Source organism: Hippocampus guttulatus, chromosome 6 (assembly GCF_054856545.1).
Source record: "Hippocampus guttulatus isolate MCC_2025c chromosome 6, RoL_Hgut_1.0, whole genome shotgun sequence".
NCBI lineage: Eukaryota > Metazoa > Chordata > Actinopteri > Syngnathiformes > Syngnathidae > Hippocampus > Hippocampus guttulatus.
The window spans coordinates 18,807,662-18,826,489 of NC_141266.1; the positions used below are offsets into that span (position 1 = coordinate 18,807,662).

At 42.8% G+C, this 18,828-nt stretch overlaps 1 protein-coding gene across 4 annotated transcripts in view; it reads left to right on the forward strand.

Annotated features, from left to right (window-relative positions):
• satb1b (SATB homeobox 1b) overlaps positions 1 to 18,828 on the forward strand; it is an 84,726-nt gene that overhangs the window by 33,806 nt on the left and 32,092 nt on the right. For all 4 annotated transcript variants that reach the window (XM_086113755.1, XM_086113753.1, XM_086113757.1 and 1 more), the window contains 6 exons: positions 4,385 to 4,496; positions 5,507 to 5,584; positions 7,545 to 8,047; positions 10,676 to 10,888; positions 14,491 to 14,562; positions 15,384 to 15,539. In XM_086113755.1, the coding sequence (XP_085969881.1) occupies positions 4,385 to 4,496; positions 5,507 to 5,584; positions 7,545 to 8,047; positions 10,676 to 10,888; positions 14,491 to 14,562; positions 15,384 to 15,539 (1,134 nt within the window). The remainder of the gene's footprint in view (positions 1 to 4,384; positions 4,497 to 5,506; positions 5,585 to 7,544; positions 8,048 to 10,675; positions 10,889 to 14,490; positions 14,563 to 15,383; positions 15,540 to 18,828) is intronic.

The following is an 18,828-nucleotide window of genomic DNA, read 5'->3' on the forward strand; positions in this document are numbered from 1 at the left end:
TACAAACCGGTTGCATATATAGTAGGACTGCAGATGGTTATCGCCACATTAAATCACAGAGCTAATATTTAGTGAATGCAAGTATTCAGTCAAGGGCCTCCCAAGAAAACGCAACAAAAATATTTTCGCGATGCTTTCGATTTCAGAAAAATAGCAGTTTGCGACGACTGTCTCGCATCTGTGTTGCATGGCATCCAGCGCAACTTCTGGCACTTTCTGTTCTAGCCCAAGGATCATTGGACTTAATAAACGTTCTAGCATGAAATCACTCTGACATATTTAGTCATATTTATATGACAATTATCATGTACAGCTATCCTATAAGCTGCTAACTCCTCATGAGAGCTGCTTTTTTTTCCCATCTTGAACAGAGCACATCCCGACAATATCATCGCCATTACACCAAACTCTGGAGGACTGGAATCCTAACAAATGTTTTACACATTACAGTAAGACTAAAGCAAACTAAATGACAAAACGAAAATGTGGATACACGTGTAGTTCTTTACAAAACGCAAAAATCGAAATTATACAAACGGTTTATTTTATACATGTATTGGAAGGGACAGTGGGGGGAATCTAGCCTCAGTTTTCACAGCAAACTTGTTTTGACAGATCCAGACCCATTCCGCCTTTCTCTTTTAGAATTACAAACTGAAGAGGTGAAGGCGTTTATTTCCGGACATTCAGTACTCATGTGAGTCGAAATGTCAAATGTACCACTTTGGCACAGAGGGCGGGTAAAGTTGGAGGATTCTAAATATAAGGGCTAAAATGCCCGTTTACAGTTAAATATTTATCAATGACGCTTTCTGGAATGTCCAAAAGCTCTGAAAACTGATGAAACCAGAGTCCATTCAAAAAGTAAAAAAACAAAACAAAACAAAAAAAGATTATTTAGTCATCAAATGTAATTGCTTTGCATCTGTGTTGCATGGAGGCTACAAACAATTATTTTGCGAGTCGACAACTCACCGATGGTTGCGATTAGCAGACGAATCGGAACACGTGTAAAGGGCGGCATATCGCATGAGCAAGCAGTTGCTCTTATCTTAACCATTATGAATCTTACAGCTTGAATTCGTTCAGGCAATCTTATATGTAATAAATAAGAGACATATTTTAAACATTTTCTTGGAACCAAACCCCTCATTACAGTAACCTAAACAATAGTTGAATAAACCGTTATTGTTGACTTTTTTTAATTTGGTTTCAGTCATAATGGCCCTCCAAGGGAAACAGTAGCTAAAATGTGGCGCTCGACAAAAATGAGTTTGACACCCCTGCTTTAAGGCATATGCAAATTTAAAATGAAAACAAGAGTGATTCAACTTTTGCATCTTGTACCAGCATTCTCCCACGATCCCGCATGTCATTGCCGTCCAATCAAAGCCGCCGTCGTCCAATTGTTGTGAGTTTTGATCTCGCAGAATAAGTGCTGTTATATAAGTTCTCGTCAGCACTCGAGAAGCAGCGTTCTCAACCATCTGCTCGATAAATGGACGCACAGATGTCATGCTCACACTAATTTATGTACTGAATTTTGAAGAATTTTGATTGCATAACTTGGCCCTTAGTCCTCCATAACTTTCAAAATAAAACCTAAATATATTGATCACTGATGGACATTGGTAACTCTTTTGGGAACATTAATATCACAGATGACTCACACTTCCTGACCTAAGTGTAAGTGTAGTTTTTGAGGAATCACTCTGATCAACAGCAGTGTAGTTGAATTCTCGTTGGGACTCGAGTAGCAGCATTCAGTCTCTCCTTCACCCTCTCACTGTCTCCTACTCACTCTCGCTCTCTTTCCCGGTCACTGCTATTATAAAAGTTCCAGTCAGCACTCGAGTAGTAGTATTCAGGACCAGCTGCTCATCTGCTGGACTTCAAAATAAAAACGTTATTGATCCATGAGGGAAATTGCTCAATTTGTAAACTGGTGGTTAGCTCTCCATTGATTTTCAAAATAAAACATTCTTACTTATGAGTGTGTCATTATCTATCCAGCTGGTCGTCACTGGCGAAAGTGAAGCACTTGTATTGCTTTATTTTTCTTTTCTTTTTAATCGTACATTCACTGCTGTCATACAAGTTGGAGTCAGCACTCAAGTTGCAGTATCCTGGACCGGGTGCTTATTTGCTAGATTTTCCCAAAAATATATGGTGATTGATCCCGGTATTCGGGCAGCATTCTGGACCAGTAGCTAGATGGATTTATTTATTGATTTTTTTTTGTCCGATTTGTTTACATACATTTGTCACAAGTTTCCACCCTCGTGCATGATGGTATAAACAAGTGAACGGGGTGACTTGGAGGTCAGGAGTTGAGGGATCGTGTCCCCTTGTTGTCGAGGTACATCATCAGCGTCGCAGTGGATCTTGCTGTGCTCGCTAGCAACCTCCCCCAAGCGCATACATTACGGAAAAATGATAAAGAGTGCATATACCTGTAATTCGAAAACAGATGGTCGGTCTCTTTTGAATATGTATGCTGATCGAAAAGTGTTCCCCCCCCCCCCCCCCGCACCCCCCTCATCCGTGCCCACCTTGATATTCACCCGGAGGCCAGCGAGGTGTTAAAACATTCATTTTAATAATGAAAAGCCACCACGGAGGAGGCGAAGATTCTCTTGCTTAGTTGCGAGGAAGGAGGAAGGTGAGGATGAGGAGGAGGGCGCAGGTCCGATGTGATGGGATGAGACGGGATCGCGCGGCCAACATGCTCCCCGCGACCTGCCATCTCCTTGAATTCCGAGTTGCCAACAGATTGTTAAAACAGAGCCAGCTGCTGCGATGATGATTATTAAACGACTACGCGGCGGCCTTCTGAAGGTAAAGATCTCGACTGCGTTCAACAGATGCACAGCTTCCCTGTGCGATGAAACAAAAAGAGCAACTCCAGACAAACTCGGTGGCATTTGATAAAAAAGGAGAACAGGCAAAGGCTCTTTGTCGGTTCCCTTTGTTGTACGAGACCCAATCTGCTTGCATGCGTGATGTGTTTCACTTACATTTCCTCGATGCCTGTACTCTCCAAAGTGTCGACTTGCTCTGTTGTACCGTCGTCGCCTTTTCGTTTTACCACCACTGCATGTTCGAGCACAGTTTTTTGACAACTGCTGCCCATCTGTGTTGCATGGGGTCCTCCAACCTCTGGCTAACTGCTATTCCAGGGCCATTGGACTGCACATGATCATTGTGGCATTAAAATCCGTCAACTAATACAAAGTTCTATAAGCGCCGTTTATCTTTGTCGAAAAGAATAGACGGCGACCTCTGACACCTGGAGACAGCTATTCATCATCATATCTTGTCACGCCAGTACTGGATCCATTGCTTGGCAGCATCACTAGTGTCTAAGAGGTCTTGGTCTGTGCAGGTGGGCCCCAGTTCACAATCTCGAAGAATGTGCTCCATTGTTTGTACTGGGTGGCCACACGGACACTCACTGCTGAGTGAGAGTCCTGTCGGAGACAGCTATTAAAATCACACAACTGAGATTTGTTGTATGAGCACTCTGACAACTGCCTCACATCTGTGTTGCACTGCTCTTGGGGAATTGTTTGACCAGCCCATCACCATTTAGACGCAAGTGGTCATTGTAGTGGTAAAACCAACAAAATAGTGTTCAGTTGTAAAAGCACTCTTTCCGACAACCGCTTCACATCTGCATTGCATGGCACTGGTGAACTGTCATTCCATCCCCGGACTATTGAACTGCATACGGACATTATAATTTTAAAGTCACTGGACTAATATTTCCTGAAATTGAATAAGCGTTGTTTCTGAGAAATGCTTCATATCTGTGTTGCATGGAGGCCCCCCGACTTCTGGCTAGCTGTTATTCCAGCCCAGAACCACTTGACTGTATTTACATTAAAATCACAAATGAAATGTAGTTGTACGGGCACTGTTTCTGAGAAGTGCTTCATGTCCGTATTGCATGGAGTCATAATACGTTTCTAGCATCTGGAAACCTTTTTGAGTTTATTTGTTCCTTTTATAGCATTAACATCACAGAACGAATATTTCCTTTTTTTGGGCAGTATTTCTGACAACTGCTTGACATCCGTGTTGCATGGCACCTGTGAACTGCGATTCCATCCCAGGACCATTGAACTGTTGATATTATTATTAGAGCTTTTAAAACACTGAATTTATAAGTCACGTCAGCGTTGCATGGAGTGAACATCAACTTCTGTCATCTGCTTTATTTTCTCTGTAAGTTCTAAGTTCCTGTCAATTTTGTAATTTTGCTCACTGTTTTGTCCATGTAGTCTTTTTTTTTTTTTTTTGATCCAACGGCGGGATTCTCATATCTCTCTGTCTGTCCGTCTCTCTCTCTCTCTCTCTCTCAATCAATCAATCTCTCTTTCAGAGTATGATTTCCTCCATTGTCAACAGCACTTACTATGCAAATGTGTCGGCGGCAAAGTGTCAAGAATTTGGGCGCTGGTATAAACATTTCAAGAAGACAAAGGATATGATGGGTAAGCAAAACCGTGTGGGGCGGGTTTTTACATAAATGTGACACACGCACTTTTGTCCTTCACACGCACTAACCCAATATGCTGTCTGACTAAGTGTGTCTTTGTCTCACTGCTGTCACATGAAGCGGCCGACACATTTTTATCTTGTTATCTAATAATTTGAGATTACGCCATACTGTTCGGCAGCTGAGCTGACTTTGCTTTCATTTGATCCAATCACACCGCACACAAATTGAGGCTTCAGGCTTTTTTCCTTTTTTTTTTTTTATAGCCGAGGACCATTGGCCTATATATGGTCATTCTAGTCTTAAAATCACCAATGTTTTAGTTGTAGAAGCACCGTGTTTGAGAACTGTTCACATCCATGCTACATGGAGTCCACCAACTTCTGGCAAATGTTAGCTGTTTATGGCCATTGTAATACATCACAATCAATGAACTTCAGATTCAGTTGAGTAATTTCTTTTGGGGGGAGGGGTGGGGGGACTGTTTTCACGTCTTTGTTGTATGATACTCGTGAGCTACTACTGCTGCCCGGGACAACTGGACAGTCTGTTACTTTCGCATAAACAAAAAAAAATATATACATCCCATTGAACATTTTATTTTAATTATTTTGGTGGGGGCAGGGGTGCTTCACATCTGTGTTGGAGCAGAGAAGCTTCACACAAGCTGGTGATCTTACTGTGTTGTGTGTTTTTTTTTTTTTTTTAATTATTATTCATGTTTGCGAAGATGTTGAGCAATCACAATCCTTGGCAATCTCGAACACAATCTTCTCTTCTCGGTTGCGATGACAGGACAGATAATTAATAACGTGACATTGCGATGCTATCTCATCAAGGCACGGGAACATTATTGGGCGCACCCCTTTTTGGAATGGCCGCTCCGCTCATTGCATAGAAAGCATTGCATCACGCCATACTTCCCATAGCTGCAAGTTCTTTGATGATTCTTTCTTCACTACGCCACTGTGTGTGTGTGTATGTGTGCCCCCCTCAACCTCCTAGGCATCCGCCAATCATCCCAGCTGGAAGGCTACCTGGGTACGTGCATCCTTCGCGAGAGCCCCCGTGCTAATGCACTAGGTATGTTTTGGCCACACACGCACATGCATACGCACGCACACGCACTCACACATGCTTTCCTTCGGGACGATGGAGGCCAGTGTTTAATTTAGGGGGACTCCATGAAAAAAAAAAATATATATATATATATATATATCTCTCTCTCTCAATGACAGGGTTGGTAACTCAATTTATCTCAGCTGCCTTCGGGCAGTAGGCGGGATACACCCTGAACTGGACGCCAGCCAATCGCAGGGGACACAGACGGAACAATCATTTGCGCTCACACTCACATATAGGGAAAATTCAGAGTGCCCCATTAACTTGCCACGCATGTCTTTGGAATGTGGGAGGAAACCGGAGTAGCTGGAGAAAACCCACGTAGGCCCGGGGAGAACATGCAAACTCCACAGGAATGCCGGACCTGGAATCGAACCCTGCAGTTTTGCACTGTTCGATCCTGCTAAGTGCAGTGTGAAAAAGGCTTTAAAGTTGTATTTTAAGTAGTACTTGTCCTTATTTTTATTCATAAAATAGGATTTATTTTCCATCTAATATGACGTAAGATTATGATTACTGGTTAGGTTTGCAACAGTATCGACTATGGAATCTGGTCCAGTCAATTCTGATCAGTTCCCATCCCTACTCATTTCTCATGCAACCTAAGCTCCTCATTCACTTCTTCACCCCCGCGGCCCACATCACGTTCCCATTGTGCCTTTAATCCAGGGCTCTTTTGTGGCATCATTCCACAAGAGGACCACCTCCTCCTCCTCCCCCCTGTTTCGGGGACCGCATGCTCCTTTTCTTTATTCAATTTGCATGGCAGTGCCCCCCAGCATTTAACACGCACACACATTCACATACAAGTCATACCAGCAGAGACCCGGGAATGGCAGGGATTACCGGGAAAAGATGTGATTATTACCAGGATGATTTTCTTTGTTGTTGTTGTTGTTACTCCCACTAACCCCCTTCACCCCCTTCCATCGTCATTTGTTTTTGACAAACGCTCAATAGACATCCCGGCCGCTCGCTTTGTGCTCGCTGACAGTCGGGAAAACGGGGCGCAACGATTGTGGGTATTTTTGGAAAAAGTCCACGCGTTTTTAATCTTCATCATCTGCTTAAAACATACAGTATGTCTTAGCGCCGTTTTCATCGGGATGAATAAATGCAGAGTGTGGAGGTGTTCACATATGAATGCGGCCCCCTCACTGCTGTGAAAAGGCCACATTCACGTTCCAACAACAAAAGCGCAAAATGTTCATCATTGGCAGCAAAGATCATCGCTGTTATGAGCTAAGAATGTCTTTTAACCAAACTCTTGACATTGTTGACCCCAGAACCAACGGTAGGGTTCAAATGATGATTTCATGAGAGGGTTAGGGTTTTACATTAATATTTTAATCTTAAATAGTGGTTTGAAAATTGGGGTTGTCGACCATATTTGGGGTTTCAGGATAAGGTTCTGATTTCAGGGTTTTCAGGGGAGAGGAAGAATGTCCAATTAGGGGTTTTGGCCAGGGTTAGGGTTTCAAACTAAGACTGATGTTAAGGTTTCAAATCGAAGTTGGAGTTTCAGACTAGGCTTTCAAATTAACTAAGGTTAGAGTTTCAGACTGGGACGCAACATTTCCAAGTTGGTGTTCAAACTTTTCAAATTAGGCTTAAATTGATAAATTGGGATTTTAAACTAGGCTTAGAATTTCTATTGAGCATTCCAGGCAGCCATTAAGATTTCAAATGAATGTTTCAGACTGCGGTTTGTTCAGTGAAATAGCGACCAATTAGGAGATGTCCTTCCTAAACAGTTGGCGTCGCCTTACTCAACAATCCAAAAGCAGTGATTGGGAAATGAAACGGTGTCTCCCCAAATGTCTTTCCCTGTTTTCCGATCCCTTTGTTTAGGACATTTTCTCTTTTGACTTTCACGTCGTGTCGCTATTTTCCGTTCCCCTTCTTACCATCCTCTCTCCAGCCGAGATGGATGGCCTGTCCGACCTGTCACCGCCTGGCTCCAACCACAACCACCTGGGCTTCTCCCAGCAGCAGCAGCCCATCCCGGGCAGCACGGCCGAGCAGACGCCCTCGTCCCCGGTGCCCCCGCTGTCCCACGCCCCGCCGCCACCCCCGCAGCACGGAGGGGGCCAGGCAGGGGGCCGGCAAATGCCCCCTGGCCTGCACCACCCGGGCCTGGTGTCCACGCCCATCAGCCCCCAGCTGGTCAACCAGCAGCTGGTGATGGCGCAGATCCTCAACCAGCAGTACGCCGTCAACCGTCTGTTGGCGCAGCAGTCGCTGTCGCAACAGTACCTTAACCACCCGCCCGTGAACCGCAACTCGCATGCCAAGCCCCTGGAGCCCCAGGTCGGATCCAACACCGAGGTGTCCTCTGAGATCTACCAGTGGGTCCGCGATGAGCTCAAGCGGGCCGGCATATCGCAGGCCGTCTTTGCCCGAGTGGCCTTCAACAGAACTCAGGTGAGGTGGCAGCGAAGAGGAAGGATGGCTCAATTTGATTCCATTCATCAGAGACACACTGAAAAGGAAAATAAAAGAAGAAAAAGTCATAGTCTTACAAGAACAGTCATATTTTAAGAAAACTGTTACAAGACGAGTTGTATTTCAAGAAAAAAGTTGCAGAAAATTTGACAAAGTCCTTCATAGAATAGGTTTTTTTTTTTCAAAAGAGTGTATTTTTATGTAGACATTTTTTTGAATAGTTGACAGTCTTACAATCGTAAAATAGCAAGAATAACATTAAATCCTATAAATTATTTATGTATTGTCTTGAAAGCGCTGATATTCGTACTTCATGTCGTCAAATTATGATCTTTCACGAACACGTGTTTGGCTTCTGTAAATGTATGACTCTCCTCAACTTAAAAAAAAAAAAAAAATCAGTAAAAGATAATGTGATAAGAATCTTTTAGTTGTGCTTCTCCTCCTGCCCGAAGTACAATATGTACTGTCTCCCACACAAACAATCTGTTATCTATGCTGATGGAAGAATGTGGCCTTGTGTACCGTCTGAGAGTTTCTCTTTTGAGGATTATTTATTAGCTCTTTTTTGTTTTGTTTTGTTTAGGGAGTGGTGTTAATAAAAGCGTCAGATGAGGTGCAGGTGGAGGTGTTGGTGGAGAAGCTTTGGGAGTAGCGGAGCATGTGATTAATGCATGGCCAGTCATTAAATGTGTCCACCCACACACAATGGAAAAAAAAAAGTTTACAATTTTGTGTCAACCATCTATCTAGTGTACGTGCTTCAAACTTGGTAGCAATCAGACAAAATCTCTCAAACAAGTTTATCTTTGAAGGACCCCTGACTGGAAATGGCCAAATTGACCGTAAAATGGCCACTTGGTCGGTTGAATTTTTGGGTATGAGAAAGCCTTTAGTGAATCAGGGTCTGACCTTCTTGAGTTACTCAAAATTTGTGTTTTACGCGACTCGTCAAACTTTGCTGCCATACTCCACCCTCACGATCGCAAAACAATCCCTCCGTCCATCACGCGGATGCAGTTGCTATTTGGTATCAATTTGATAAAATCTATAGGACAAGCGTGCCTTTGAAGGGCAACCTGGAATTGGTCCAAATTATACTACAATAGCTAATTCAAGGCAAAATTGCCAACTTCCTGTTGCTTTTCAAACAGGCCTTCTTGAGACATTTTTTATGGGGTTGATACTCGTGGTCAACATGTCTGCCAAATTTCATGATGCTCAAAGGAACTGGCTTCAGGGTCTGGAATTAAAAACTAAAAAAAACAAAAACAAAAAACGTTAAACCAACCATGGCTACTTCAAACAAAATGGCCGACTTCCTGTGTCTTTTAAGGACTGGTTTCTTGAGACTTTTTTGTTGTTGTTGGTCAAATCATGGTAGAAATGTTTACCAAATTTCATGCTACCAAATCCAACTGGCTTCAGGGGCTGGATTATTTTTGCTTCATCTGTTTCATTTTTTTTGATGGGGAAGCCCTCAAAATTGCGATTTGCCAAGAATAATAACGACGACTCCGTGTATAATTCTGCAGTGAAAAGTCTACTTGTACATCTTTTGTGAACATTTAATAATGACAAAATAGTTTCTGCTTTTACACCAACACGACAGAACATTTGCAAGTCAACTAAAAAGTGGCAAAAAATCAGCACATTGCCTCCGTCACCTTGTTTTCAAAGCAAATCACACCTATTGACAGTGAGAGAATTGCGCAGCGTGCGACCAAGAGATTCCTAAAAAGAGCCAATCATGCTACACAGAACGCTATTGATGAGAAAACAAGAGGGCATGCTGATTGCCAGCTGTGTCACACTTCTAAGAATATGTCCAAGATTGCCCCACAAGGCTTGGAACCCCATTTTCACTCTGATTTGATTTCCACAAATGATCATAAATCGACAGTTTTTCCTCAAAAACATATTATGTTAGTGTCATTTTTTTTTAAATTTACAATATGTTTGACCAGTTTTCCTCCCTAGCATATGAAAACATTTAGATTGTTGTCCAATGAAAGACAAAGCCAGCAATTTCCACTAATTCTCACAGCACCTTTAAATGTTGCTGTAAGTCTCTTCCGTCCTGCTACGCTGACTAGTTTTCTTCACAAGTCATATGAATACTACCGTAGATGGTTTTCACAAGTAGGAGGCCGCCTTCACAGTCCAGTAATTCGCGCAGCCCCTTTAATTGTACTATTGTTCGATTCCATCTTGTCACCCTGGACAGTTTTCGTCCCTGGCACTCGAAGAATATGTCAAACATAGCCAGTACTCGGCACAAAATGTTACTTTAGGCCTCATTTAATGTTGCTTGACCCGAACCATTTTTCCCCTGCACCATCAAGACTACAGTTGATTATTGTCACGAATAGGATTCAGCCACTACTTGCTAGAAAATTGCCACACTTCCTTTAATATTACCATAGACCTTGTCCCGTCTTGCTAAACCGACGTCGCACTTTTCAATCACTGGCCCCTTAACAAGACTGTGGTACATTTGTATTTTTTCACAAGTAGGACACAGCCAGTGCTTACCAACACTTCTGTGACAACGTTTTTTTTTTTTCATTCATTTTCTTGAACTCTCCTTCTCTGGGTGTCCCGCAGGGCTTATTGTCTGAGATCCTGCGCAAAGAAGAGGACCCCAAAACAGCCTCGCAGTCGTTGCTTGTCAACCTGCGCGCAATGCAGAACTTCCTGCAGCTGCCCGAGGCTGAGCGCGACCGCATCTACCAGGAGGAGAGGGAGCGCAGCCTGACCGCCGCATCCGCCATGGGCGCTGCTCCGCTCATCAGCACACCGCCCAGCCGGCCTGTTCAGGTGCGGCCATTCAATTACTCTGTGCGGATTGATTTGTTCGAGTTGTCAATGCATCACATTTGTAATCGTGACCCTAAATCAGCCACTTTGAACCAAAATAGTTGTCTTCCTGTTTTTTCCCAACTTGGCTTCTTCCTGTGTCTCTTCCAACTTGGTTTCTTGAAGAAAACGGTTTCAAAAGTTGGCGTCTTCCAAAAGTGGATAAACTCTCTAGGAGGAGCTTATACTTGGAGGGATTGACATGTAAATGAATGGTTGAAAACAAATCAAACTTCTTTGCAATATAGCGTCATCCATCTGTGTAGTATACAGGCCTCAGATTTAGTTGACAAAATCTCTCAGAAAAGGCACCCTGAAAGTGGCCAAAATGGCAGACCTCCTGTGTCTTTTCTGACATGGCTTCTTGAATCTTTTTACTCATAACAGGTTATACCTACCAAATTTCATGTTGCAAAGTGAAACTGGTTTCAGGGGTTGAATTTTTAAAACTTTAATTTTTAAAGCCCGTCCGTATCTAATTGAGCGGCGAAGGTTTTTGAGGATTTGTTAAGGTAGCAATTGCAAATTATTATAATGATAATTATTATTATTTTATTTTTTGGGTCAAGGAAACTGGCTTCAGGGGCTGAAATGTAACTTTTTTAAATGTTTTATTTTTTTATGGCACATCAGTGTATCATGGTCCACCTGTGCAGTTTCTATATCTTTTAAAATTTTGGTGCAAATTGGACACATCTCTATTGATAAGTTTGCCATTGTGCAAACCCCGATAACTGGTCTAAATGACCCTAAAACGTCCGCTTAGACCTGCAGATACCCTGCATTGACGTAGATCAGTGATAGAAATTATTTCTCAGGTGTGAATTTTACCCACTTTTACCCACCATTGTTTTACATACCATATTTACCCACCATTGTGCATACCATGACTTCTACATCCCCTCAAAGTTGTACTTCAGCATTTGTTTTTACTTAGCTTATTTCTACTCAGTGTATTAAGAAGCCCGAATGTATAACAACTACACAACTCGAGTCACTCGTCCGTGTTTAAAAGGAACACTCCGGAGAAATGCATTTGTCAGCAGCATCCAGCCGCTGAGAACAGCCCACAATAACTTCCTCTGTCTTGTTTTCGCATAGCCGCCCTCCTACAAACTGTACCCCCACCCGCCCCTCTTTTTAAATGGCTGCGCACCATCACAGAAAGTCAAAAGTGTGATTGTGAAGCAGCGGAGCTGCACTCTAGCGGGACCGACCACTTTGCAGCTGAAAGCTCATCTTCACATTCTGACTGTGTTAAAGTGTCAGTTCAGTCAACGGGAGAGAACACCCAAGTCAAAGAACGGGTGTTTGTTGAGAGTCCTTGCTGTTTTCTTAGCAGTTCCTCTTGCAGTCCATAGTATGTCCAAAGCTACGATGGTAACAAGAAAAAAAATCCCACTTATGAATATCGATACAGAGAAACCAAAAATGTGTTTCTTGAAAGAATGGTCTCGTTCAACAAATCAGTGGACAGCAGCTTATTGAGCTCCGCTGTACAACTTCCACCAAGACGCCAAGACAAAAGACTGTTGAAAAAACGGGTTGGAAATTTGGAATATTTGGTGCAATTGAGGCACACTTGTTTCTTTTGTCTAAATAAAATGGGTACCCGTGTTTCCTGAAGCTGCGATGCAAATGTTGACAAATCAACATCAGTGGAATATCTGCGGGCTGGTATCATTTAACCACGTGATTTAAAGCCTGCTGACATCTCTCATGTAACCCTACATGAGGCAACACACACACACACACACACACACACACACACACACACACACACACACACACACACATACACATGCGCTCACTCACGCTCACTCACGCTCACTCCTGGCCATCTGCCAGCCTCTCATATATAGCACGATGCAGCATGAATATGCGCACATAAATCATGCAGGGTGGCAATTGAGGCCGAGACAGAAGAAGGTTTTTATAGGCTTGTAAAAAAACACATGCGGAGGTATGTGGTGGCACTCGTGCACGCCTCTGCCATAACACTTAGCTCCGAATGACGAGTTCCAATACCACTGTAATTTTTACCCGAACCCTGCCCTACCTCGACCCTAACCACTGCATTATTTATCCCATATCTTCACAAGTTAATGCCAAAATAATTGATTGTTTTAAACCTTTGATACAAAATGTGCTGCGACGTTGTCAGGTAGTATGAAACTACGTAACTATATAGCAGTCTACAGTTTATTGTCCATGTATTTGAATTTGCATTTATTTTGCTTTGGGGGTTTTTCTGCTGGCAAGTGAGCTTTGTAAATGAGAACCTGTTCTCAATTGCCCGAAATGGATGAGTAAAGCCTCAGTAAATAAATAAATACACACATATAAACATACACTAACCTTCTAAAATTACACTACCCTAACCCTAAGGCCCAGCTCACACCAAGAAACGCACTCGAACGCGACTGAACCAGGGCTGAGACGGGAACTCAAGTAAATTGAGTAAAAAACAAAAAAGCTTTTTTTTTTTCTGCCTGTAGTAGCGCCTTCCTTATTTATGTGTAGAGTACACTGCCAGTAAGTAGGCCAACTCCAAAATAAACCTTACTTACCAGATAACGTATGGACATCAATGCCTACACCGGCAGTGTGCTGTGGCATAACGGCTGACTTGACTCTTCCAGACTGTTTGCACCGTCATTTATTTCCATCACAAACATTTGCTTTCAAAGACAGCAGCACACCAATGACCTGAAATAATGTTCAATCGCTAATTAAGGGCGCTAAAAAAAAAAACACAAAAAAAAACAAAAAACTTAATTACACTGACACTGTATGGTACCGTGCCTGTTGCTAGTTTTTAGCTGTTAGCTGCGCTAGTAGTGCTAGCCGGACTGGTAGCCCTCAAGTTAATCGACCCAAAAAGACTCTGCACACTTGGATGCTGTCAGCCAGACACAGTTGCCGTTCCTACTAATCACTTGTAAATAAACCGGGCTTACTGAAGAGTGTTGCTTTTAACTGAGGTCTGTTCGTCTCATAGACCAACATTGGTAGATTTATCCAAATTCTAACACGAATGTTTTTAGAGAAGAAAACTGTGCCGCCATGCATAATTAAAATGCAAGTATAAAATGTTGATCACCTAAAAATGAAAACCAGTTGGCCATTTATTATTAAGTGGAAATGTGTTTTTTGTCCTGTGTATCTTGAACCAAGCAAAAAAAAATATATACAGTATATATATAATTTATTTTCATCCAAATACACGATTATTCGATAGAACAACAATCCCCGTCAACCAGTCAGATCTGACACGACGTTGTCACTCGTACGAAATGATAATTCATATGCTAATAGTGTCTCTGGTTTTATCTGGCTACTTGTTGCAATGTCAAAGGAATCTCGTCAAGAAGCAACACTGTTGAAGTTGATTTGATTTGGTTTTATCATCCTTCTGCCTCAACACCAGAACCAAATCACAGAGTACAACGTGTTTTGGTTTTTTAAATTAATTTATTTATTTTTGAAATGTCCATGTGTTTCTTTGTGCACATATCCTGCTGTCCTTTAAATAAATGGCAGTGTTGTTGTCATTTGTGCAGCCTCGGAGAGAAGACTGTAACAGCGTGCGGCCTGAAGACTGGAACCCCCGCATTCCCGTGGGCCTTTCTCCTGTGAGTAAAATATAATAATAATAATGATGATAGTAGTATTGAAGTGATGCCTTGAGAAGTGAGTCCACGGACTTACTGTTGATTTGAGATATGAGCTGTGATTCAACCACTAAAAAATAGTTGTATTTTTTTTATTTTTGCTTTGACTTGTGCGGTGGGAAAAAAGTAAATATGTATGGTGGCAGTGAACTCAACTCACTCGTTTGCTGTCAAACTAAACATAAAACAAAAAGAATTACATGTGTATTTCAAACATCCACACAGATTTGCCTTCTGCTAGCATAGTGCCAACACACAATACAAAATGCCATTGGCTGGCTAACAAATAACATTGATCGTCGCAGTGTGCTAAACCTTTTAGCAACAGATATTTGAACACAAACAGTGCAGCTCATTGAGTCACTTACAATCGTGAAACTATTCTTCTTCGTGTGTCTGTTTGACTGTATTATGTTGCACAGTGTCCAAGTCACTCATACCAGAAATAGTCGCAAAGAATTCATCATGATGCACAAAGTGTCTAATGCTTGACATTCTATTGAATTTTGTTATTGTATGTTTTGATCAAGTACAATATATAGTGCTATTTTCCTTCACCGCTAATGACTGAAAAAATGCATTACAAAAATGTTTTTGTTTGTTTGATTTTTGTGAGGCTGGGACAGATTAATGGTATTTCCATTCATTTTAATCGGGAACAATTATTTGCAATGAGTAAAAGATTAAATTGGTATCTGAAAGCACCACTATATTAATATAGTAACACTCCCCGAAGGAAATGAAATGCTCAGGAGTTTGAAAATGTCTCCCTTTGGGAGCAGGTGAAGCCATCCCCTCTGCCCAGCGAGTGGAACGGCAAAACGGAGAGCTGCATTCTCAACATCAACTCCAACATCTACGACGAGATCCAGGGAGAGATGAAGAGGGCCAAAGTCTCCCAGGCGCTCTTTGCCAAAGTGGCCGCCTCCAAAAGCCAGGTACACACACAGGTGTCATCTTACAAAATATGCACGGAGAGCCTCACATTGAAACCTTCGGATTTGAAATTGTTGATATTATTCTTCCCACACAGATGATTGCCCTCACATAGCCGTTAAAAACTGGCAAAGACATGCGGCCGCTACCCCCTCACTCACTGTTTAACAAAGCCATTTAGCAAAAAAAAAAAATGCAGCAGTAACGAGTTATTATTAAAGATTTTCACAGAGTCTGGAAGAGTTCCACAATTGTACTTGATGAAAAAAGACGAGGATGAGAGGGGAATAGATCACCGGGACTGGGGAATCGTCCTGAAATATCTGCAAAGACTTTATTTTTTTTCTTGCTGATTAGCATGATTACACACGTAGATAGCTTTGTTTGACCAAATTGCAGTTTGATGCACAAACCACTGTTTTTTTGAGTTTTTTTTTGTCAAAGGGTTCAAAGACTCCGCGGAAGGTTGGGGAGGAAAAATGTGGGAGAGAAAGGGGTGTACAAGGCATATTCGTGGGGGAACGCGGTTGTGTCTGGCCGCTGATTCCCGCCTGCTTCATTGATGGCGGGCGGCTGTGAATGTGAATTGAGGAGCAGATAAGAAGTGTGCTAATTATGCCTGCGAAAGGGGGCCTGGGAGAGCACTTATCGCTGCCTCCATCTCGTAATGGGCGCTCCCCGGGCAGCTGGTACCCCCCCACCGCCACCCCCACACCGCCCTCCCCTAACCAACCCTCCAAACCCTCCCACCCATCCACCAACCCAGCCGGCATTGCCACTTCCGCGCCAACCTCGCAGCTCTTCCTCCTGTCAGCACCTCTGAACTCCTTGCTTGACACCCTTTGGTCTCACTTTGAATGTGTTTTTTTTTCCCCCCACCATCGATGCGATTCGTTTGGTCGGCGCTGACCAAAGCAGTAATGTAACTCGCATAGAATCCTAGATAATTTAGTTGCTGTAAGAAAGTAACCGTAACTTGATCCCAACTTAGCCTGCATTAAGGGGTTATAGCTACAGCTAGCGAAATCTGACGGCAGCAGATTCTTACGACGGTAAGAATGTGATCCAACTTTGAGCTAGTCCGACTGGCAAATGAACCGATCGGGCGTGACACAATACCTCATAAATGAGACGTAGTAAATAGTTTAGTATGTAGTGAACACGTTTCGGTTTAGCATAAAATGGCAATGTGTTTCATTTGCGGAAAGAAAGTGATTCGGCTTCAAGCTGATGCAACTGTTATCAGGGCTTACATCGTATACTCTATCTCGTGAAAGTAACGTAACCGTATAGAGCGAAACACATGAGCAGTTGCAGTAAGGACGCAATGCAACCTCAATTTGAATCAGTCGTGAGGTGACTCAACTGCAGGCAGTAAGCAGCTGAGAACCCAGCGAACACATCTGTGGCTATTCCCTCGTCATCAAAGGTGGAAGGAGGTTCCGCTTGAGTTTCACGCCGTGGGCAGACAATTGTACTTTTATTCACTTTCACCACCAACAGATCCTGCATGGTGGGTGGCAATGAGAAGCCCGGCTCCCCATATTTAGCGTCTTTTATTTAACCTGCTCACATAGTCTCCAGTGCAGAGCTTGTAATGATCTCTGTGCTGCATGAGATCATTGTCAATATCGTGCATGTTTCCTCTCGACTTGCTTAACCAAACTAGCTCAGCTCATACTAGAGGCAAGGCAAGGCATATTTATTTATAGAGCTCATTTCATACACAAGATAACTCAATGTGCTCCACATTGCTACAAAACATTTAAAGCAAAAATAATTTTAGACATTTAAAAAAAAAAATGAAGAATTTAAGATATTTAAACGCATTCACTCCCAAAGACGTTTTTAAGCGTCTTTTCAGACTTGGTCTAGAATTGGCTGGTACTGAATGAGTTAAGAGCAAACTAAAGACGGAAAAAGTAGTTTACTAAAATTACTAAATGAAGGTTCAGTACACGAAAATGATTTGGGGGGAAAAAATGATTATCCAGATGCTTTAAAAGCCCAGAATCAAACTTTTTTAAGCCCAGATTTGAAAGTATTTACACATGAGGCTACCTTCAATTATGTTGGCAGCTTATTCCATCTACATGTAGCAGAAGCTAAATGCTGATACACCATCTTTGCTTTGAAGTTTCGTCTCCAATAATTGACCCCAGTCTGGTGACCTCGGAACCCAACTGGGTTTATGTTCCATGAGCATTTCCTTTAATGTATTCAGGTTGGAAGTCATTCAGTGATTTATAGACTAGTAGCGTAATTGTAAAATACATTGTACGGCTGACTGGGAGCCAGTATAAAGTGTAGCCAGAATGCAAAGAATGTAAGTGATGGTGTCGGTTCACCATCAAGAGAATGGCATACATTTGCATTTAAGATCGCAACGGATATCTACCCCATCACGTCTTCTGCACTCTGCTCCTAGGGTACCACTCCTACATCCTTGGAGTACCTAAAAGGGTACCAAACAGGACAGTGGTGAACAGATTCCCAAGTTGCTCCCAATGACTCATGATACTCACACTTACTGTGACAGTAAATCACTGTTGGGAGGACTTGGAAGCTGACGTGAAGAACTCCCTGGTCTTTAAAGCGCAGTGGAAATGCCACATTGAATGTGTGTGGGTGGTGGCGGCGGTGGGGGTGGGGGGGTGGGGGGTTGCAGTTAAAGGCTGGCAGAGGACCGCAATGGTTACGAGCCCTGAGAGGGAACAGGATGGCAAAATTCCAACATCCCCTCTACCACCACCAATCGCCCACCCCACTCTTTTTTCCCCCCAATCACACACAGAATACAATAAGAGACGCCTGCGCATCGGCATATATTGCGCGCGCACACGCACACACACATTCACATAGATACAGTTGCGTGCATCGGTAAACTAGTGTTTATCGCTATTCTACTCCAGGGAGCACTATGCTCCCTCACTTTCTATCTCAGTGGATGAAACACTAGCCCACCAGAACCAGAACCACCGACATGCACCATGGATCCTCTAGAACTGAACACATTGATGGAACAGAACCGTGCCAGGCTCAATGGCGAGGCCACTTCCACTTCGCCACCCCCGCAACCATTATTTTCCAGGACCCCCGTCTGGGCTTCCTGCCATTCGGACCCATCCTCCACTCTGATCCTCGTCTCTGAAATGTGCATCTCCAAGATCGCCGTTTTCGAATGCGTCGTTGCATGGAGAGTAGTCATAAAATTTGACAAATAGATTTAACATAATTACAGCTCTAATATGTTTGTTGAGTCTGCATTTTAGGTACCATTGTGGTTGGTAA